The 22,033-nt window shown below is 38.9% G+C and overlaps 2 protein-coding genes across 4 annotated transcripts; both read left to right on the forward strand.

Annotated features, from left to right (window-relative positions):
- Window positions 1-282: 282 nt before the first annotated feature.
- Window positions 283-19,535, forward strand: LOC117653967 (dynein heavy chain 6, axonemal). 2 transcript variants are annotated; one of them, XM_034400043.1, is made up of 66 exons: window positions 283-518; window positions 679-763; window positions 841-946; window positions 1,104-1,257; window positions 1,358-1,502; window positions 1,583-1,822; window positions 1,902-2,049; window positions 2,128-2,224; window positions 2,304-2,484; window positions 2,569-2,735; window positions 2,823-3,049; window positions 3,144-3,318; window positions 3,396-3,525; window positions 3,621-3,722; window positions 3,795-3,944; window positions 4,016-4,144; window positions 4,224-4,481; window positions 4,583-5,329; window positions 5,403-5,576; window positions 5,667-5,813; window positions 5,922-6,032; window positions 6,120-6,256; window positions 6,326-6,516; window positions 6,593-6,708; window positions 6,780-6,925; window positions 7,001-7,146; window positions 7,224-7,356; window positions 7,438-7,576; window positions 7,654-7,866; window positions 7,958-8,143; window positions 8,265-8,466; window positions 8,558-8,733; window positions 8,851-9,077; window positions 9,160-9,371; window positions 10,715-10,970; window positions 11,057-11,249; window positions 11,330-12,000; window positions 12,078-12,250; window positions 12,324-12,507; window positions 12,587-12,752; window positions 12,855-13,016; window positions 13,097-13,273; window positions 13,344-13,540; window positions 13,606-13,851; window positions 13,932-14,169; window positions 14,257-14,417; window positions 14,494-14,635; window positions 14,712-14,897; window positions 14,974-15,146; window positions 15,224-15,404; window positions 15,474-15,653; window positions 15,741-15,974; window positions 16,066-16,215; window positions 16,301-16,402; window positions 16,484-16,566; window positions 16,654-16,855; window positions 16,940-17,180; window positions 17,267-17,467; window positions 17,552-17,650; window positions 17,741-17,892; window positions 18,004-18,174; window positions 18,257-18,436; window positions 18,535-18,627; window positions 18,717-18,917; window positions 18,995-19,112; window positions 19,190-19,535. In XM_034400043.1, exons 1-66 carry the CDS (start codon window positions 418-420, stop codon window positions 19,417-19,419), a joined length of 12,141 nt encoding a protein of 4,046 aa, XP_034255934.1. In that variant the 5' UTR covers window positions 283-417; the 3' UTR covers window positions 19,420-19,535. The 2 variants fall into 2 exon arrangements, with proteins under 2 accessions (XP_034255934.1, XP_034255936.1); XM_034400045.1 differs by lacking the exons at window positions 283-518; window positions 679-763; window positions 841-946; window positions 1,104-1,257; window positions 1,358-1,502 and having other exon boundaries at window positions 1,708-1,822; window positions 1,902-2,053.
- Window positions 19,536-19,686: 151 nt separating this feature from the next.
- On the forward strand, window positions 19,687-22,021 carry LOC117653969 (galectin-7-like). 2 transcript variants are annotated; one of them, XM_034400047.1, is made up of 6 exons: window positions 19,687-19,838; window positions 20,017-20,077; window positions 20,270-20,358; window positions 20,455-20,662; window positions 20,756-21,034; window positions 21,111-22,021. In XM_034400047.1, exons 2-6 carry the CDS (start codon window positions 20,057-20,059, stop codon window positions 21,240-21,242), a joined length of 729 nt encoding a protein of 242 aa, XP_034255938.1. In that variant the 5' UTR covers window positions 19,687-19,838; window positions 20,017-20,056; the 3' UTR covers window positions 21,243-22,021. The 2 variants fall into 2 exon arrangements, with proteins under 2 accessions (XP_034255938.1, XP_034255939.1); XM_034400048.1 differs by having other exon boundaries at window positions 19,799-19,889.
- The last annotated feature ends 12 nt before the right edge of the window (window positions 22,022-22,033 follow it).

The following is a 22,033-nucleotide window of genomic DNA, read 5'->3' on the forward strand; positions in this document are numbered from 1 at the left end:
TCTGTTGTCATCCTTCACCTTAGAGCTGTTGAACGCAGGTTATATAATATAGGACACACATTCCTGTGAAAGCATTAATATAAACAGTGTTTTAGCCACTTGCCCATTAGGAAGGAAATGGTCAAATATTTCCTTTGAAGGTCTACATTGGTCTACATTACCTCACATATGAAGATAGGAATCAGGAGTAACTCAATCTGATCCAGTCTTTTGTCCACACAAGTTTTGTACACAGGTGATTGGTTGCCATGGTGATACCCCTGTACTCAGATGCTGCATGAACTAAACAGTCTGGTTTGTTTACATGCCTGGCTAACCTGTATTAAATGGGAATTTAGCTACTTTGCAAACATGCTCTTGTCATTTTGATACACAGAAAATATTATCTGTTATTTCTCTTAAGAAGAAGGAAGTGACATGAATCCTACAAACAGTGGCGAACCCCCAAAACCTGGAGAGAGACGCCCAAGGGATGGCTCTAGCAAACTAACAACGTTTGCCCCTGAAAAATATGTCAGGTATAAGAGTTTTGTGAATGGTTATCAGAAAATTTTTAATCACTGGGATCTTAAGTCACCTAGTGATCCACATTTACTAACGGATATCCTTAAAAACAGTCTTAGTTTCTCCTCTTGGAGTGAAGTAAATGTTATTTATCTATTGTCTCCCTACCTGTAGGGATCAGCACGTTATCCCATTCCATTTTCCACACAAGAGACTCCTCAGTTCACTTGAAATTAAGAAAAATGAAGGAGAGCCTTTGGTAAGTGTCTTAGTTTAATTAATGGATTCTGTTTAAAGTAAGCCACCTTCAATTACAATATTTTGAATCTATTCCAGCCTGGGTTTACTGCTCACCAAAAGAAAAAGAGGAGAGATGACCTAACATCTGTAGAGTACCCCTTCCCCCGCAACGATATGATGGTTTCCTCAATACCTAAAAAATGTAAGAACTAAAATTGCAGGCCCATCATTAACGTGTTTGCTCCGAAACGAGAACACTGTTCTTGTCCCTTGCCATGATTTGTCATCCCTTAAAATTTACTTTGGTGCTAGATAGTAATTACTATTGACCAATGCTTAATCTTAACTCATATTTCTAGCTGCAAATCAAGATGACGGGATCTCTCTTCAAGACAGTGCTTTCAATCAGAAAGAAATAATACAGTTGCTTCGAAACGACCCCCGGATAGGCTTCTACTACATGGTTTATGCTGTTCCTCGAAACCATGAGCTGTTCTCCCCATACAATCTCAAGTTGGTATCGAAGATTATTTGTTTTTATCTAGGGAGCCACTAATATATCTATTTTCTCTGTCACATATCATAACCCCAGGCCCCTCTCTCTTTTTAACAGAATAGTTGACTATTCTTTGATTGATAAAGAATGTTTTATGACAATAAGTGCTCATGGTGTAACCCAATACTTTCCAAATGAGATGATATTCACCCCTTTGGATCAGTGGGAGAAGGAATATGACGACTACTGTCGCATAAGCAAGGTGGGGTTTAGATGGGATAGGAAGTGAGACTTGCTTTAAGGTGTCACATAAGACTCAACCCCATTATTTTAATTTCACAGATAAAGCTCTTCTCGAAATTTAGGCTCTGGAAAGCATTTTTCATGTGGAGGAAAAGTATTACCCGGGCTAAGTTTAAAGATGCACAGGAATCTATTCGTAAAAATCTATTTCTTCTCAATCCTGTGCTACAGAAGGCTCTTTTGGAGATGAGAGAGATGTGCATTGAGCTGCTTAAAATTAACTTTTTTGACACATCATCAATGCAGCTCAATCCACTTTTCCAGTTCATTGAGATTCAGGTATTTTTTCATGCACTATTTATTATTAAAATATTTTTTCTATTCTAAATGTGGTTTTGGCCCTTAAATCAACTTTTAGATGCATAAAAAAGAAAGCATTCAATCTCAGATCCGAGAATATCGCTCTCAATTCAAGGAAATAATAAACACTGCATGCCATGGAGCTTTACTTGAGGAAGGCTTTACTCCACATGACAGCAATATGCGACTATCAAGAATACAGCTACGTTGGTTTGATAATCCTATCTTATTTTGAAGGTCTTGCTTTGTATTATGCATTGAAATGATTACTTGTTTTTATCTAGTTCCAGGGCAGAGGTTACCTCCTCTTAAGGATGGTAAAGTGAAAATGCCATACACTGATCAAGCAAAGAAACGGAGGTTTTGTGCCCGTTTAACATGGTAACAATCCTTGGGTGCTTTTCGTATGTCCTCAGCCTATGACTATAGAAATGTCTTTCATTATGAACAACTCTTGCAGTTTCATTCATTTGGTTGACCTGTTGATTATGGATTCCTTCCATGTCATCATTCGAAACTCTCAGACTGCATTCATGGAGGCCTTAGATTCTTATGTGGTCTTAACTCCATCATACGATTTATTGGTTGAAACAGATACATCAGCTGTATTGGAAGATAGACGTCCATCTGACTCTCCTGAAGTAAGGCCTACACAAATGAAGTTTTCACATTCACTAAATTGCAAGGAAAATATAGTGTTTTCAATTTCTTTTCAATTCTTCCAGAATCCATTATTTGTAACTGATGTTGTTTGTCAACCTGAAGCACTAACATTAGATCCATCTGCTGAAGTGTTTGATGCTATGTTTAATCAAATAATTGATTTATGGACAGATGCATTGGCATCGGTGCCCACATTTTTACCAGATCCATTTTTCATTCCATTTGCAGAGTGAGTTTTCACATACTTCTGTGTGTTATTTTCAGCCCAATCTCTTATATTTCTCATTACAATCGGCTCCTTTCCCTTTTATTTTAGACCTGAAATTAATGGAAAGATGGAGGCAAGGGACTGTGGTAATGGGTGTGATTTTCGATTTTGCCTTGGTATTGATGAGGTTGTAAAACATTCTAAGAAAGAAAGTCTGCATCTCCTTCGCAAATCTTTTGAGGCTGCAGAAAGATATATGCAACGTTTTCAGTTCATACGTGAATTTTACAATGTAAACCTTGCAATTTCTCCTGAAAACCTTGCTGAGAACGAATGTGAGTGCTGTGTACTCCCCTTTCTTTAACTTGTTAATTGAAAACCAAAAACAGCAGAAATACACAAACACCATTTTTATTTCTTTCATTTTAGTGTTGGAAGTGTTCAGAAAGCATCTGGCTGAGTTTTCAAAGCAAGAAGGGGAGTTGGAAAGAACAGTGGACTCGCAATCATTGGGCCTTGTTTTGGTCAAGTTAGATCGTCTGAAAGAAGAAGTGTTACCATCTAATCGGAGGCTTAGAGACATTATTGAGGAAGTGATGCCACGGTACAGACGAGAAAACCTTTCTTTTCCTTTGTAAGTATGATACACATCCTAATTAAAAATTTAATTTTTCTTTTCAGTATTGGTAGGGACAAAGTTTTAACTCTACTCAAGGAAGTTGAAGAGAAGCAGTTGTACATTGATCGAGACCCTATCTTGACTAAAGAATTTGTTGACTACCTTGAATTTCTTGAGGGAATAACAGAGAGAGTGAGTATATTCAACTATGCAACAAACCCCATTTTCATGAGTTGAGTGCAGTTGCAGTGAAGCAATTATAATTATGAATAAACTGATTTAAATAGGTAGAAGAAATGGAAGCTACTTTAGACTATTGTAAGGAATTATATGATTTATGTGATGAGTACTCCATAATAGTTTCTGAGCATGACAGTGAAGAGTACTATGTAAGTATGGTTGTTTCACCATGATTGCATTTATCCTTTCAGTTATTAAATTTCATCCATCTTGTCTTGTAGAGATTTGGGGAAGAGCTTGGTGCTTTACACAGAACTGTTGACAGAAAGTTGGCAGATAAGATTAGTCTAGTTGGTAAATTTGTTGCTCAGTGTCAAGTGGATATAAATGCTTTGCTAGATGATATCATGAAGACACATGAAATGGTCATGGTAAAGTGCATTGTCATATGTGTACTACTAGTCTATAGTCACTCAGTTCTTCAACAAGTTCTCTCCCACAGGATAATAAATTTGTTGACTCTAATGCCAATCCTGCTGAAATACGTATGGCTCTTGAAGAAGTTGCAGAGAAAGTGAATGAGTATGCAGAAAGAGCCACTGAAATTAAGGGGTATCAGAAATCATTTAGAGTATGTTTGCAATAGAATGGTTGATTTCTTAATTGGTCAGAAAACTTTTTTTTGAATTATTTTGTGGAATCTATTTTAGGTGGAAGTGACCCGCTTTGAAATGTTAGATGAAGTTACAAATGAACTACGCATTCGTCAATTGTTATGGGATAGCCTGGAGGAATGGGAACAATCATTTAACCTTTGGATGTCATCGGAATTCTCATCATTAGATCCTGAGGAAATGATGCAATTCACTAACAAGAACCTGAAAAATGTACAACAGATGGAAAAGCTGCTCCCTGAAAATTTAATTGTGCCCCAGTTTAAAAGTGCGGTTCAAGATATCAAGGAAAAGGTGATTTATTAATATTAATGTCTGTTGTCTTTTATTAACTCTTTGTTCGAACGTTTTGAATGTTAATAAGATACACCCTCTCCCCTTTCCTAAAAAAATAGTTACCCACTATTTCTAGCCTACGCAACCCTAATTTGAAAGCTCGCCATTGGTCCAACATAGAGCAGATGATGAATGTTCGAATTTCACCTGATGAGCCAGTAACCCTTCAAAGTCTGCTTGACAAAGGACTCATGAGCTACACTGACCAGCTCAACGACATAGCAGCTCAAGCTAGCTCAGAAGCAGCTCTTGAAAGCCTGCTTCGTAAAGTGGAAGATGCTTGGCAACAAGCTGAATTAGTTGTGTTAAATCATCGTGATCAAAAGGATGTTTTTATATTGGGGGGTTTAGAAGAAATCTTCACATTACTAGAGGAAAGCATGATAAATATCAACACCATTTTAAGCTCCCGTCATGTGGGACCTATTAAGAGCCGGGTTGAAGACTGGCTCGAACAATTGCAGCTTTTCTCCAAAACACTGGATGAATGGATTCAATGTCAACAGAAGTGGCTCTATTTAGAAAGTATTTTCTCTGCACCAGATATTCAGAGGCAACTGCCAGCAGAGGCTAAAATGTTTATGACTGTAGATAAATCTTGGAAAGACATAATGCGGCGCACTGCTAAAACTCCCATTGCTATGCCTGCTTGTACATATCCTGGGCTGTATGAAACATTTGTGAACAACAATTCACTTTTGGATCAAGTGATGAAGTGTCTTGAAGCATACCTGGAATCAAAGCGGGTTGTCTTCCCTCGTTTTTATTTTCTCTCAAATGATGAGCTGATTGAGATTTTGGCCCAGGTATTTTCAATGTTTATGGCCAGCAGTATTGCAAGAATAATAGTGTAAACAAACTCGAATTTTTTTATTCCAGACAAGAAATCCCCATGCAGTTCAACCTCATTTAAGAAAATGCTTTGATGCAGTGGCCAAACTAGAATTCGGGAAAGGTGTAGGCGGGATTCTAGAAGGAGAAGACAGTGACAAACTCTCCTCTGATATAGTTGCTATGATATCCCCTGAAGGGGAGAGAGTACCTCTAACAAAGGTGTGTAAGTCAGGAAAAATAGATTTTAAAATACAACTATAGCAAGAATGGTAAATCTTCAGCGCTAATGAATGCTGAAATTTTAATTAGGGTTTGAAAGCAAGAGGAAATGTTGAAGATTGGCTTACGAAAGTTGAGGAATCTATGTTTACTTCTCTGAGACGTATAATGAAATCTGCACTTGTGTCATATTCCCACACCCCTACTGATGTATGGGTACTAAATCAGCCATCACAGGTAATCTACAGTGCATAAGGTGTACTTGAAATTTTATTTAAAAAATTGCACCCCATATTTAAAAAAAAATATAAATTAGAATTTGTTGTTTTCTATGTATTAATTTAGATTGTCCTGACCATATCACAAGTAATGTGGGCACTGACAGTTGAAAGCATTCTTGGAAATAAATCAACTGCTCTCAATGGAATGCAGGAATTTGAGAAGAAAAACTTTAGCGTAAGTTGTCTAAAGCTGCTGTATTTTTTATCCCTCTAGTGGTTCACAATTTTTTACTTGATCTATACCTTTTCCATATGCACGCAGGATTTAAATGTTCTTGCTGGAATGGTCCGTGGAGAGCTCACAAAGCTGAATCGTGCCGTCTTATGTGCCCTGATTACCATTAATGTCCATGCTAGAGATAATATTTCTGCTTTGGTGAAAAGCCAAGTTGTTGACAGGTAAGTTTTAGGTTTCTCTTTAACAGCAAAAATGGCTTGTTGTCAATATCTTTCTGTCTTCTGTTGTAGATCAAATTTTGAGTGGCTGAAACAGCTTCGTTACTATTGGGAGGAGGATATTGACAATTGTGTAGCCAGGATGTCAACATCCCACTATGTATATGGGTATGAATATCTTGGGGCATCTCCTCGTCTTGTTATCACCCCCTTAACTGATCGTTGCTACCTTTGTTTAATGGGAGCACTTCAATTAGATTTAGGTTTGTTGGTCCCTATGGTGATGAGGTGGAGGGTTGTATATCTGTTACTGCTGAATTATTCTTAATTTTTCTTTAGGAGGAGCACCAGCCGGCCCGGCCGGCACTGGCAAGACCGAGACTACGAAGGACTTAGCCAAATCTTTAGCAATACAATGTGTTGTATTCAATTGTTCAGAGGGTCTGGATTACAAAGTACGTTTTTTTTCTGGCGAGTTGAATTATTCAAAATTTTCCCGCTTTGAATTGCAACAATGTATTTTCAGATGATGGGCAGATTTTTTTCTGGACTTGCCCAGTCAGGAGCTTGGTGTTGTTTTGATGAATTCAATAGAATTGACATAGAGGTGCTTTCTGTGATTGCTCAACAAATCATTACTATCCGTAATGCCAAAGCAGCTAAACTTGCACGGTGAGAATAATGTCACTTAAACTAAACTGATGATGCTATGACCAAGCTGCTGATCACTTTTTTTGCTGGATTTAGTTTTATGTTTGAAGGGCGGGAGATCAAATTAGTGGCACAGTGTGCTGCATTTATTACAATGAACCCTGGCTATGCAGGGCGTACTGAATTGCCAGACAATTTGAAAGCACTATTTCGACCAATATCGATGATGGTTCCAGACTATGGTGAGTGCAGCCCATGAAAGCCCTCATTAGTTAGTACCTTGGTTGTGCGCTCACAGGTATTTTCCCACTCGTTTAAGGTCTTATTGCTGAGGTAATTTTGTACTCAGAAGGCTTTGAGTCCTCTAAAGTATTAGCCAAGAAAATGGTCCAAATGTACAAGTTATGCAGTGAACAGCTATCTCAACAGGATCACTATGACTTTGGAATGAGGTAAGCCATTAAATTTGTTTTGGAACAAAAAAAGGTATCTGAATTAAAATTGATTTGGTTCCTTGTTTATTCTGTTCAAAGGGCTGTGAAAAGTGTACTAGTTATGGCAGGTTCCCTCAAAAGGGCCAATCCAGATGTAGATGAGAGTATTGTTCTCATTCGAGCATTACGAGATTCCAACTTGCCTAAATTCTTGGTAGACGATGCTGTCCTTTTCCAGGTAAATCAAATATACTTTTCTAATTATTTTTAGTTGGGCGATAACAAGTTGTAATTATGTCCTTGTTTTATTGACAGGGTATTCTGAAAGACTTATTTCCAGGGGTTGAAATACCTGAACAAGACTATGGACAACTGAAGGATGCCATCATATCTGTCATGATATCTATGAAATTACAACCAGTAGAGACTATGGTCATGAAGGTGATCCAGTTACATGAAACATGCATTGTACGACATGGAGTTATGTTGGTGGGCCCAACAGGAGGTGGCAAGACCACTGTTTTAAGGGTAACTATGACATTGGAGAAAAGTAAGAGAAAGTGGATGTTTGTGAAAAAGTTTAAGTGTTTTCATTAATGAAAATTTTATTTTATGTAAGTCTCTTGGAGGTGCACTGGGAGAGCTTAATAGAAGAGGGGTTAAAGATCCTCAGTTTACTCCTGTACATTATTATGTTCTGAACCCAAAGTCAATAACCATGGGAGAGTTATATGGTGAAGTCAACCCTCTGACTATGGAGTGGCGGGATGGCTTACTTGGCATCAGTGTGCGAACAGCTGTTCAGGTGCTCATCATCAGTTGTTCTTTACTTATTTAATGAATCCATTTGATGTCGCTCCTCTATAGCATTTATCCAGATTTAATTGGTACCAAATTTAATGTTGCGGTTTTCTTGATTCTCCCAGAGCACTAATGAAGATCATCAATGGGTCGTATGTGATGGTCCGGTTGATGCTGTTTGGATTGAGAACATGAATACAGTCTTGGATGACAATAAAATGCTATGCTTAGCAAATTCAGAACGAATAAAATTGACACCTCACATTACAATGATGTTTGAGGTACAAGATTTGGCTCAGGCTTCCCCAGCAACCGTTAGTAGATGTGGTAAATACTGATTTTTCCATGAATTGTTTTTACCTCGCTTTGTCCTGTTCAGATTTATAATAATAATAATAATATACATTTATTATTCTAGGAATGGTTTACATTGATCCCAACGAGCTGAAATGGTTACCTTTTGTTCAATCATGGTTGAGCAAGTTGAGTGTCCTGCAGGATGACTTCAAAGAATTTGTTCTTGATCTTTTCAAAAGAGCTGTGGATCGCATATTTTATCACATTGCTAAACACTGTGATCAAGGCATAAATCAAGTAAGGCTAAATGTGTTTAAAATAATATTGAAGTACTTCATGTTTCTTTATAAAGATAGACTGCACAAAAGAGTTATAAATATTAATCTATTGCTTTCATTTTGTGTGCAATGTCAGGTAGACATGGGAAAGATTCAAGCCCTTTGCGCTATTTATGAAGCATTACTTTTGGAGCCAGGTGCACTGGACATGTCAACAGCAGATAAACTTCGCCTCAAAAACTTTCTTTGTCAAGCATTTATATTTTCAGCCCTGTGGGGCATTGGTGGTAATATATTGGAGACAGGAAGAGATGGTCTTGATATTTGTATCAGAGAAATTTTTGATGATCATCCTGATGCAAGGTATCAATGTAAAATATAGTTTTTTTAGCTGAATGCTTTTTATTTAATGAATGTAACTTTACCTTTTCTTCCACAACATTAGATTACCGACCTCAGGAGATGTCTGGAGTCTTTACATAAATGTATCAGCACGCCGCATGGAGCAGTGGACGAAAGTTATGCCTTCTTTCCATTATGATCCACAAACCCCATTTTTTGATTTGCTTGTACCGACCCAAGATACTGTATGTTTCACATACATCCTAGAAAAAATGATGACTGTAAACAAGCCAGTCCTTTACATAGGAGGCACAGGTACTTAGAACCATTTTTATTTTTCTCATAGTGTTATTTTATGAGATTTGGGGGGAGGGGGGAGGGGATGTGCTAGGTACGCCTTCGGCGCACGCGCTGAGGGCTTGCTGTAGGGGGCAGGAGTTGAGTGTGACTGCGTGTGTGTGTGTGTCGCTCCATCAGGTGCAGGGTGCTTTCTATCGCTTGGCTTAATCATCTCACTGTATGCCTGCCTTTTTCCTTCCTGCTTCCGCACGTTCCCTTCCCCATGCCGTCGCGTCCGGGCCGTGTGCACACGTTCCCCCCGGGGGCTGCCATCGCTTTCTTGTGGAAAATGATGCCAGCCGCTAAAGACGGACACGTCGCTCGGTCTGAGTCTTGTGGTTGGCTCAACCATGGGACTGCTGTCGAGCGGTGTTAGTTAAGTCGCCTGTATTATGACCACTGCTTGATATGTATGCTTTTCTGCCTTTGCATGTACAATGACTGAGCACTGAGCTCGGCATGAAGCCTGCACACCCCCTACGTGTGGGGGGGGCCGTCTTCACGCCTGCTTTACACGACGCCCTAGGACGACGCCTCGTTCTAGGCTGTGCCTGCGTGCCCGCCTTGAGCGCCCTGCATGCTCCACTCCACTCCACTCCAGCGCGACCCCTCGCCGGCCTCCCCAGTCGATAAGGCAGGGTGGCAAGTTCAAACCCCATGCCGCCGGGGCCAATTGGGGTGCCTGCAGTGCGTTTGGGTGTGCCCTGCATCGACTGGCCCAATGCTGCGGCTGCGGGCAACGGCAGCTGCTTGTACCAAACCCTTGCCTTGCCTGTTGCACGATGCTTGGTGCTAGGTGAAATTCCTCGTGCTTAGATAGAGCTCTGCGTAATGCACAGATGGAGTGACCTGGACGAAGCGGTTGCAATCAATTTTCTCTCCCCTTAGGAAACCCTCACCCCTTCAGGAAGGAGCGTGAGCGCAGGACGGTCTGGGGTGGTGGAGGGACTTGCAATGCTGTATGTGTGAAAGTACAAACACTCATTCCCCCCTCCCAGCACTATGAGCCTAGATCCTCCCGCGACGCAGCGGGGGGAGCCGGTGAGGTGATAAAAGGTTACGCCGAGCTGGTGGTTCAAAATGGCCCGTTAATGAAAATTCTTTTCTAGGCTGATCTGTCAGGGGTTACCCGAACCAGCGGGGGCCGTAGGCCGTTAACCAAAAAATCTGATGACCAGGCCCCGGTGGCCAGTACCCCACCCCTCGCTTAGTACGCAGGCTAGTGGTAGCAAGGCGGAAAAGGAGGGGGACAAGATCTAATAATAATAATAATAATAAGTGTTATTTTATGAGATTTTTAAAACTACCTTTTTTTTTAGGTGTTGGGAAGTCGGTCATAGCTAAATCTGCTCTGAACAATTTATCTGCTACCGATACATATGTTCCTGTTACCCTAAACTTTTCTGCTCAAACAAGCAGTAGCCGCACCCAAGAAATTTTGGAAATGCGTCTAGAGAAGAGAAAGAAAACTTTGCTTGGAGCTCCAATGGGAAAAAAAGTAATAGTTTTTATTGATGATGTGAACATGCCCAAACTAGAGGTGTATGGTGCACAACCACCTATTGAGCTATTGAGGTAAGTAGAGTGCTCACTTTGCATTGTTGTATCAGTCACATTAATTCGCTATACCTTAATCTTTTATTGTGTCTTCTTTTCTTTAGACAATATCTTGATTTTCATGGTCTCTATGATCGAGAAAAGTTATTCTGGAAAGACATCAAAGATGTAATCATCACTGCAGCCTGTGCACCTCCAGGTGGGGGGCGTAACCCTTTGACTCCTCGATTTGTTCGACATTTCAGTGTGCTTCACATACCAAAACCCAATGAAGCTTCTCTCAAAGTTATATTCAAGGTAATCTATTGGCTGTACAATTTGCCTATAAGCATTGACCATCTGCATTGAAGCTATTTTTTCATTTCTTTGATTTTTAGTCTATTCTTCGAGGGTTTTTGTCGGAGTTTGTCAAGCCTATTCAAGATTTAGCGGATGCAGTCGTCAATGCTTCAATTGAAATTTATCGGAGAATAATGGAAGACTTGCTACCAACTCCAACAAAGTCCCATTATGTCTTTAACTTGAGAGATTTATCTAAATGTGTACAGGGAGTTCTACAGGCTGATAGTAGTAGTTTAAGAGAAGGCATTGATCTTCTACGTTTGTTTTCACATGAATGTTTGAGAGTCTTTCATGATCGCCTGACCAGTGTTGGTGACAAAAGCTACTTTTATAAACTCTTAGCAGACGTTAATTCGAGATGTTTCGGCAGTTCAGTCATAGAATTGCCTGATGATGATGTGATTTTAAAGCCTCCAATAATTCTTTTCGGAGATTTCATGAATCCCTCTACTCCTACTGAAGATAGAATTTATGAGGAAGTCAAAGATATGTCCAAGCTACAGAATATTTTGCAAGATTATCTGGATGAATATAATTTAACAGCACCTTGTGAAATGAAACTCATACTTTTTATGGATGCCATTGAACACACTGTCAGAATAGCTCGTATTCTTAGAGCTGAAAGGGGGAATGGATTGCTTGTGGGAGTTGGTGGAATGGGAAAACGCAGTTTGACTATCCTGGGGGCCCACCTCAATGGCTACAAGTAAGTATTCTAAGACCGAAACAGAACGGAGCCTATGAAAGAAATGCACTTTCACAATCACTTTTCTTCCCCTTTAGATGTTTCCAAATTGAACTAGCTCGAAATTACAACCATGAGTCCTTCTTTGAAGATCTTCGGAAATTGTATTTTAATGCAGGAGCTAAAAATGAAGCCACAGTATTTCTTTTCACTGATACACAAGTGGTTGAGGAAGAATTTCTTGAGGATATAAATAATATCTTGAATTCAGGTTTGGATGTTACACTTCTGAGTTGTACTTTGTCATGATCATTCATTTAACAATTTATGTACCTTAATTTTAGGGGAAGTACCTGGTCTCTTTGAGGGGGATGAGCTTGAAAAGGTAATTCAAGCAGTACGTCCAGCAGCCAAAGAAGCAGGCATCATGGAACATAACAGAGATGCCATTTTTAATTTTTTCATTACCCGTGTGCGCTCTAAGTTACATCTCGTACTGTGCATGAGTCCTGTAGGAGATTCGTTTAGGTACCGTGATCCCTGCCATATTAATTCTTGCAAGTAAAAACAATGAATACAAGTTCAAACAAGTGCTTACATACTTCAGGCAAAGGTGTCGCATGTTTCCTTCATTGGTGAATTGCTGTGCTATTGATTGGTTCTCTGAATGGCCGCAAGATGCTCTCCTCTCAGTAGCTGTGAACTCTCTCAAAGAGCATATTGAAGAAGATCATTTGGACAACTATGCTAATATTTGTGTTTTGATCCATGAGGTAAAAAATGTTTCAAGCCAAATCTGTTTTGCTGTTTATTAAAAATTTTAATTTTTTTTTTTTAAGTAATACATTATAGAATGGACTTTCATAACTTTTCAGAGCGTTGGTGAAATGTCACAGAGATTTTATTTGGAGATGCGCAGACATTATTACACAACACCCAGTAGTTACCTGGAACTCATAAAACTCTTTTTGGCATTGTTAGACAAAAAACAAAAAGAAACAAGTGGACAACGAGATCGCATTGCTAACGGTTTGCAGGTATCTAAAATATTCCTTTTCTCTACTTCGAATTAAATCATAAGGACTTATTAGTTATTATTCAAAATTTTCATCAACAGAAACTGTATGAAACTAATGACCTAGTGGCCCAAATGAAAATAGAGCTCTCAGCTTTAGGGCCTGTTCTGAAAGAAAAGTCAGAAGCGACAAATAAGTTAATGGATCGCCTTGTAAAAGAGCAAGCTCAGGCTATGGAAGTTCGTCAAGTTGTAGAAGCTGATGAGGCCATTGCCAAAGTAAGTCCCTTTATCCAGAGGCTGTTGTACATAAATTACTCTCTTCATTACTTTGAGAAATTTTGTGTAGGTCAAAGCTGATGAAACACAAGCCATTGCCGATGATGCTCAAGCAGACCTTGATCAAGCTTTACCTGCTATGGAGGCAGCAACAAAAGCTTTAGAAGCTCTCAACAAAAATGATATAAATGAACTCAAGGTTTTCAATAAACCTCCCCCTCTGGTTCGAACTGTGATGGAAGCTGTTTGCCTGCTTCTTGGTCAAAAGTAAGTGGTGATTGTCTCAGTCAAATTTGATTTTACAATCTGTTTGAATATTTTTTCACTTGCAGAACTGATTGGGCAACAGCAAAGGTGGTTCTAGCTGACACTAATTTTTTGAAGAAATTACAAGAGTATGACAAGGACCACATACCTGATATGACCTTAAGAAAGCTGAAGGTTTACATAGACAACAAAGATTTTGTCCCAGATGTGGTAGCAACACAATCGAAGGTTTGCAAGTCAATTTGTCTTTGGGTTCGTGCCATAGACACTTACTCGAAAGTTTATAAAATTGTTGAGCCCAAGAAAAAGAGGTGAGTTAGGTTTTGATGTGATGTTGATGGAAGATGATTCCAAAAGTTTCTGATGCTTTTGTGTTTCTTTTGGTTTGAAGATTAGAGCAGGCTGAGCGTGAGTTGGCTGCTGTTATGGCTGTGCTACAGGAAAAGCAGCAGAAGTTAGCAGATGTTGAGGCAACAATTGCCAAGCTAGAGGCAACTTATGATGCAAGTTTAAGTGAAAAGATTGAATTGGAGGATAGTATTGCTTTAACATCTGCTCGTCTAGCACGTTCGGCCAGTTTAACAGCTGCTCTTGGTGATGAGCAAGTTCGTTGGGAAAGCAGTGTCAAGGTACTGCTAAAAATGGAATAAAATGAAACTGTTCTCTAATTGTACACACTTAAAAGAATCATATCAGAACTGTTTTTATAATTTTAGATGTTGACTGAAGAGTTACAGAATATGACAGGGAATGTACTCATAGCTGCTGCATATTTGTCATATCTTGGAGCTTTTACTGCTAGCTACAGGAAAGAACTAATTAAGACATGGCTGCAGCGATGTATGAATTTAAAAATTCCTGCTTCAACAGCATTCGAGTATGTTCATCCTAATTCCTCAAACTAGTGGCATTGTTGGGAAATTTTCTCAAATTTACTTGAAATTTATTTTCAGCCTGATCCTTGTGCTTGCCGATCCGTATGATATACGTTTGTGGAATTCATTTGGCTTGCCACGTGATAATATTTCTACTGAGAATGCTATCCTAGTCACACAAGCTGGACGTTGGCCTCTAATGATTGATCCACAGGAGCAGGTATTTTTTTTTTGTTTGAATAATTTATCTTAGTTTTACAGTATTTGTTTTATGAAACATAATTTTCCTACTGCAGGCTAATCGCTGGATACGAGCAATGGAAGCTAAGAAGAATCTGAAGGTTGTAAGATTGACGGATGGTAACCTCCTTCAATCTTTGGAGAGTGCTATTCGTCTAGGCTATCCTGTCTTACTTGAAGAACTTGGGGAAACACTGGATCCTGCACTTACACCTATACTGTTGCGTCAAACTTACATGAAGGTATTGGTGCTCCTCAATCGTAGAAGATGTCCTGCTGTTATTATGGTTGTTATCTTTATCTACTTTTTCTTTGCAGTCAGGCCGTTTGCTGATTAGGTTTGCTGATTCTGAGATTGATTATGACAAAAATTTCCGGTTGTACATGACTACAAAAATGAGCAATCCTCATTATCTTCCTGAAATATGCATACAAGTCACCCTTGTAAATTTTACAGTGACACTTTCAGGCTTGGAAGATCAACTGCTAGCGTATGTAGATATTATCACTGTCATTATGATTATTTATGTTTATTTCTACACTTTTAAAACTTTTAATTTTGCTTTAGGGATGTTGTGAGATTGGAACGGCCTGATTTAGAAACACAACGCACTGAGCTCATTACAAGAATTAATGCAGATAAACAGCAACTTAAAAATATAGAGGACAAAATACTACAGCTTCTATTCCACTCAACAGGAAACATCTTAGATGATGAAGAACTAATAGAAACTCTAAATGAAAGCAAGGTGAGTATGGTGCAAATGATAATTTATGTGATTTTCTGAAGTGGTCAATTTAACAAACATTGTTTTCAGGAAACTTCTGCTATTATTAGCACTCGGTTAGAGGAAGCTGAGGCAACGGAGGAAAAGATTTCCATTGCCAGAGAAAAGTACCGTATAGTTGCAGCAAGGGGCTCCTCCCTTTATTTTGTGGTTGCTCAACTCGGGGAAATTGATCCAATGTATCAATACTCACTAAAATACTTCAAAATGGTCAGTTTTATTAATGCTTTTGCTTAAAGACCTTTTAAATGTTTCCTCTATTATCACTTGTTTGTATTGTAAATTTGCTCTCTGCAGGTATTCAATACTGTGATTGAAACTAGCAAAAAATCATCAGACCTTAACCAAAGGTTGCGAGTATTACTCTCAGAGACAACTTCAGCTGTGTACTCCACAGTGTCAAGAGGCCTGTTTGAAAAGCACAAGCTTGTTTTTAGTTTTCTTCTTTGTACAAGCATTCAGCAACAAGCAGGATCTGTGTCTGAGCTTCAATGGAATTTCCTCTTGAGAGGCTCGTCAGCAACAAAACCAGTCAGACTCATTTGTTTTTTTCTTATTTCTATGTATCTGTATAATTAGTTAATACTTGTTTGCATTACTAACATCTGTTTTTGTCCCACAGGAGGCAGGGTCACAAAAACCAACTGGTTTATTAATCTCTGACCAAATGTGGATATCTGCACAATATCTAGCTAAGGTCTTTCCACCTTTTATCGAATTACCTGCAGCCTTGACATCTGTGATTACACTTACAGTTGGGGATTTACGCATTGTATGTAATTTCATTTTGTTGGATTCTTGTGCTCCTCTTGTCCTATCAATGTTTCATCCTCCTTTTTGTCTTTTGTGACTTGCAGGATATCAAACTTGGTTCCAGCAACCAAAGTGGCAAGGATTGGAATGGATCTCTGGACGATTTCAGTAAATTGATGCTGATCAAAGCATTAAAACAAGAGAAGGTATGGTAATACATGAAACTTAATCAATTAAGTGTTAAATATTCTCATCTACACTCATTTTTTGTTCTCTGAAAAATGTAGCTGGTCTTTGCCATTACTGAATATGTCAAAAAGAAACTTGGTCAAACATTTGTGGAAAGTCCCCAAGTAAATCTTAATGTACTGTAAGTATGGTAGAGGCTTCATTGTTTCATTGTCCAATTCATTCATTCATTAATGTTGGCATTAACTTCTCTGATGTTGTTATTTAGGTACCAAGATACAAATAATATCACCCCTTTGATATTCATATTAAGTACTGGCTCAGATCCATTTGGATCATTCCAACGCTTTGCATATGACCTGGGCAACAGGGACAAAGTTCAGGCTATTTCCCTTGGACAGGGCCAAGGACCTATTGCAGAGAAAATGATTCGCTCAGCGTCTTCAAGAGGTGACTGGGTCTTCCTTCAGGTGCTTACTGTTTCTTCTAGAAAATCTCACAAAAGGAGTTCATATTTAAAAGAATCTTAATATATTAAAATTTTGTCCTTTCAGAACTGTCATCTTGCAGCTTCATGGATGCTGTCACTTGAGCGACTAGTTCAGTCATTGGCAGAGGCACCTGATAAAGTGCATATCGATTTCCGACTGTTTCTCAGTTCGTCACCTTGTCAAGCATTTCCCGTGTCTGTGCTCCAAAACTCTATCAAAGTAACCAATGAATCACCAAAGGGACTAAGAGCTAATATAAAGAGAGCATTTTCAGAAATGAGGGAGGATTTCTTTGAAGACAACCGTGAGGATAATTACTTTACACACTCAATCTAATTCTCCTCTGCCCCCCTCCCCCTCTATTCATTTTCAATGACTATTCTTTTCCAGCACTTGGCCCTCATTGGCGAAGAATGGTGTTTGGAATTTGCATTTTTCAAGCAATCATCCAAGAAAGGAAAAAGTTCGGTCCTTTAGGTTGGAATATTATCTATGACTTTAGTGACAGTGACAGAGAATGTGCTCTCCTTAACTTAAAATTATTTTGTAATGATGGGTTCATACCTTGGGATGCATTGGAGTATATCACAGGTATCAGCTTATTTAATAAAAACTTTATTTCAATAATTTAAAAATTCCAACATAAATTTTATGTTGCTTATGTTTTGTTTCCAGGGGAAATTACTTATGGAGGTCGTGTTACCGATAATTGGGATCAACGGTGTCTAGCTACTATCTTGAGATGTTTCTTTTCAGAGAAAACCTTGGAAGCAGGTCAGATTATTTTTACACATCTTGAAAGTACTTACATTATTTCAAAACCGTTCATGAAAAGTGACCATTGCTGCCTTTCTTACTCCTCAGGCTACAAATTCTCACAGTCAGGTGTTTACTATTGCCCTGAATCAGAGGCATGTAAAACTTTGGATGAATACCGTAACTTCATCAACAAACTACCTATTATTGATGAACCTGAAATTTTTGGCATGCATGAAAATGCCAATATAGCATTTGAGGTAAATTTCCAATTTTTTTTGCTTTTAATTTTTTTAATTTTTTTTTTAAAAGAAGAGGTTTAGGTTTGTTGGAGCATTTTTGGATTGTAACAGCTTTTATTTAACGTGTAGATGAATGAAACTCAAGCAGTGATCCAAACAATACTGAGTGTTCAACCTCAAGAATCAAAAGGAGGTGAAGCTGCATCAAGTGATGACATTGCTTTAGAATTATCAAAAAGTATTTCGCTCAGAATTATTGAAAGACTGGATGTAGAAGAAATTCACCCTCATCTGGGAAAGGTACAACCTTTAATAATGTTGGTGAATCAATCAACCAATCAATGGTGTAGTTGCGGTTCATTGTTTACTTGTTTGTTAACAGAGAGATGAAGAGGGTAGATTGCCATCCCTCACCACAGTTCTCCTTCAGGAAGTGGACCGATTTAACAAACTCTTACTGGCTATTCACTCCTCCTTATCAAATTTAAATCGTGCCATTAAAGGATTTGTAGTTATGTCCGAAAGCTTAGAAGAAGTGTATTATGCTTTCATCAATAATCAAGTAAGTTTTTGAGTTTGTCCTTTTATTAAACTTACACTAAAGTTTCTTCCCTGGACAGACTTCAAATTAATTCATAACATTTTTCTATCGTAATACAGGTGCCGAAGTTGTGGGCAAGAGCAGCTTATCCCTCGATGAAGTCACTGTCCAGTTGGGTCCATGACCTGGAGCTTCGCCTAGATTTTATTAAGGTAAAATGGATCAGAATTTATAATACAGGTTACAGTTTGTTTTTAGAATGGAAGGAAATTAGTAAGACTTATTACTCCTGTTCCTCTAGATGTGGCTTACAACTGGGCCTCCAGAATCATTTTGGCTGTCCGGGTTCTTTTTTCCTCAAGGATTCCTGACAGGCGTTTTACAAACTCATGCTCGTAAATACGCTCTTCCAATAGACCAACTTATGTTTGACTTTAATGTTGGGAGTGTATTGCTACATCAGCATGAGGTAGAGCAAGAACACCGCAAGGCTAAAACTGAGGTAGAGTATCGTTGTCATATATTTGTTAAAATCACTGCTATTTCTGTAAAAACTGTGATTTATTTAAATGATAAAAGGTAAAGTCAGCTTACAAAGGAGTGCATCAACCAAAAGATGGAGTATTTATCCATGGCCTGTTCTTGGAAGCCGCTCGTTGGGACTATGATCAGAAAATGTTGGCTGATCCAAATCCAGGTGAAATTGCATGCCAAATTCGTTACATTCAATGCTTGTCATAACTAATCTAATATCTTATCCTTGATATGCTGCAGGAGAAATTAATCCCCCACTTCCAGCGGTACTCCTTGCGCCTGGCACATCAATTCCAGAAAGCCCTCTTCGTTACAAAGCTCCCTTGTACAAGACGTCAGTTCGAGCTGGCGTTCTCTCCACCACCGGGCACTCTACAAATTTCGTTATGACTGTTCTACTCCCCACAAATCTGAAGGAAGATGTGTGGGTCACCAGAGGGTGCGCTTTACTGACACAGATATCAAATTAATTGACAATCCAGCTGTGCGTGTTCGGCCTGTGCTTTTAAACTTTCCCGCTGTTTTTGTACCAACATCTGTAAAGCTAATTTTCTTATTTTCTAACAAAAATGACAAAGGAAACTTTTGGAAAATAAAATAAAATGTGCCTGTTTTGTGGAAAAAATTCTTACCTTATCTTATGAGAGAAGATTTCCCATGACCTTAATGCTTGACTAAATATGGTTTCATTGCGGTACGAGTGCCTGCGCGGCTCCTAGCAGCTGGCATTTGTGACGTCATTCCGAGGCCGCGTCACACCGTCACCCCACTGGGCGTATGTCACGACTTTGAATACTCGTCGTGAGTCACGAAAACAAATAAAGCAGCACATGACAAGTTTCGTTATCGCTTGAACACAGCACGTTAGCGGAAACTTAGAACGTTTTTGGTGAGTACGGTTTCTACAACTTCTTCCCTGCGAATCCTCAAGGACCTGCAGGTTAACTACCGGTTTCCGTTGTTGTGAAAGCTTGACACTTGACAGTACTTGTCAACTGGGTCATTAATTGGTTAGTTGTCACTTGCATCAGCAGACAGCCCATGACATCATTTACTCTCTATTGCAGTTAGTTTGGTTGGGGCGGTCTTCGTTTCTCTGCTGCCAAAATGTCTTACCCTCAAAACCTGGTAAGTAGGTTATTAAGTTTGTATCCATGTAGTAATGTTTCAAAATTTAATTGCTGTCATTGGTGTTTTGTGATAGCTCCTGTTAGCTCATAAATATCTACTGGTATTGCCAATATCAGCCAAGTGTTCCATCCACTCTCTTTGAGCCATGTTGAAAGGAACACCCCATTCTCATAATTTTATTCTTCTCAGGTGGTTCCGTATCGAGGGCTCATTCCCTCAGGAATTTTTCCTGGACGTATGATCCGCGTTCAGGGAACTGTTCACCCTTCAGCCCAAAGGTACAAAACACTAAAGAACCTCACAATTTTTTTCTCAATGTTTGCAGTATGAAACTAATAACAGTTTTGTGATGATGTTTTCTAAATTGTTTGAAGGTTTGCCATCAATCTTCAGTGTGGACCAAACACAGAGCCTCGAGACAACATTGCTCTTCACTTTTCACCACAGTTTGTCACACACACTGTCATCAGAAATTCACTTCAGAACCTGATGTGGGGACCTGAAGAAAGTCTTGGTTACTTTCCTTTCTCTCCTGGACAAGCATTTGAAATAATTTTACTGTGCGAAGCTACGCACTTCAAGGTTGGTTTTCTTGAGACATACTTTTTTTCAGTAATCCTGATGTTCTTTTTAAATTCAGCTGATACTATTTTCTCTATGCTGGCGTGTCCTTAGATTGCTGTGAATGGTGCGCACTACACTGAGTTTGAACACCGCCTTGCATTCCAAACTGTATCTCACATTACAATTGATGGAGATATTCAACTATCAGCTGTACGCTTTGAAGACCCACCACCAGAAGTTGTACCTGGGGGCACAGCTATGGCTCCAGCCAGTGGCTACATTATGCCTATGGCCTATGACCCATCTCCAGCAATCTACCCTTCTGTCAACCCACCTGCTTATTCTGCATATGCTCCAGATTATCCTCAAACTTATGTTGTTGAAAACCAGGTATGTACTTACGAGTATAACTTAAAATATGGCCCAGATGCTTGGATTTCTAATCTGCCTTTCTTGCTCATTACAGTCAAGTGGAGGTATGGGCAAATTTGGTTCAGCAGCTGCTGGTGCTGCAGCAGGCTTGGCGATAGGAGGCCTCGGTGGATATGCAATAAGCAATGCTCTCCACAGCGGATCATCATCTTCAGACAGCGACTGAATCTGCTCTGAGATTCACTCTCACTTTGTTATGGTTAAGTAGTTTGGCCTGGTTACAGAAGATGGATATTTTGTGTTGTGAGTTGGCTGTTTAGGATTTGGACCATATTCCACTTAGCACTACATCACATTTGATGAGGATGTTTCTTGTTATAAATCTCTGGCTGTACAGTATTGTTAATTTTGATTGTTGTGAGAGAAATCTCGTTACCTTTACTATGTGTTTAATCTAATCATTAAAATTGCATTTATTGCATGGGCAACTATTTCTCAGCTTAGTGCTTTTTAAATCTCTACAAGAATGTTAATGTATAGTTTTATTGTGCTATTTTTAACATGAGGCAAGCTTACAAATTTGATTGATATATTGAGGATTTTGCTTACTGTGAGTATGGTGGCTGTGAATTTATACCTACTATTTTCAAAAAAAGGAGTTATTCTTCCTTTTGATGACCATTTTTGATAATCTATTCAAATGTTAAGCCCGTCCTCATGCAGATTTATATGTCGACAGTATCTCATTTTTCTTCTGGCACCAGTGTATTACTCTCACAGTCATGCTTGCTTTGGAATGGAGACAATTTACTCTGTTATAAGTTTTCTTTACTCATTCTCATTATCATTCCTTATCTTATAAGGGATGAAAGGCTGCTATTTTAGATAAAGAAACTGCCAGAGGCATCAGTAATTTACTTTATGAGTCATCTAACTTTTTGAAAGTTGTCATTATTTTGAATCTTCATATGATATTATTAATACAATTGAAATGATGATCTTGTATCACGTGTTTAT

Source organism: Thrips palmi, unplaced genomic scaffold (genome assembly GCF_012932325.1).
Source record: "Thrips palmi isolate BJ-2018 unplaced genomic scaffold, TpBJ-2018v1 HiC_scaffold_8, whole genome shotgun sequence".
Taxonomy (NCBI): domain Eukaryota; kingdom Metazoa; phylum Arthropoda; class Insecta; order Thysanoptera; family Thripidae; genus Thrips; species Thrips palmi.

Bases quoted from the DNA above. Each gene is read 5' to 3' on its own strand.
- LOC117653967 (XM_034400043.1), top strand. From the start codon at position 418: ATGAATCCTACAAACAGTGGCGAACCCCCAAAACCTGGAGAGAGACGC. The intron at 13,852-13,931 runs GTGAGTTAGGTT...TTTGGTTTGAAG, and splicing joins GTTGAGCCCAAGAAAAAGAG to ATTAGAGCAGGCTGAGCGTG. The intron at 16,567-16,653 runs GTAAGTATGGTA...GTTGTTATTTAG, and splicing joins CAAGTAAATCTTAATGTACT to GTACCAAGATACAAATAATA.
- LOC117653969 (XM_034400047.1), top strand. From the start codon at position 20,057: ATGTCTTACCCTCAAAACCTG. The intron at 20,078-20,269 runs GTAAGTAGGTTA...TATTCTTCTCAG, and splicing joins TGTCTTACCCTCAAAACCTG to GTGGTTCCGTATCGAGGGCT. The intron at 20,663-20,755 runs GTTGGTTTTCTT...GCGTGTCCTTAG, and splicing joins GCGAAGCTACGCACTTCAAG to ATTGCTGTGAATGGTGCGCA.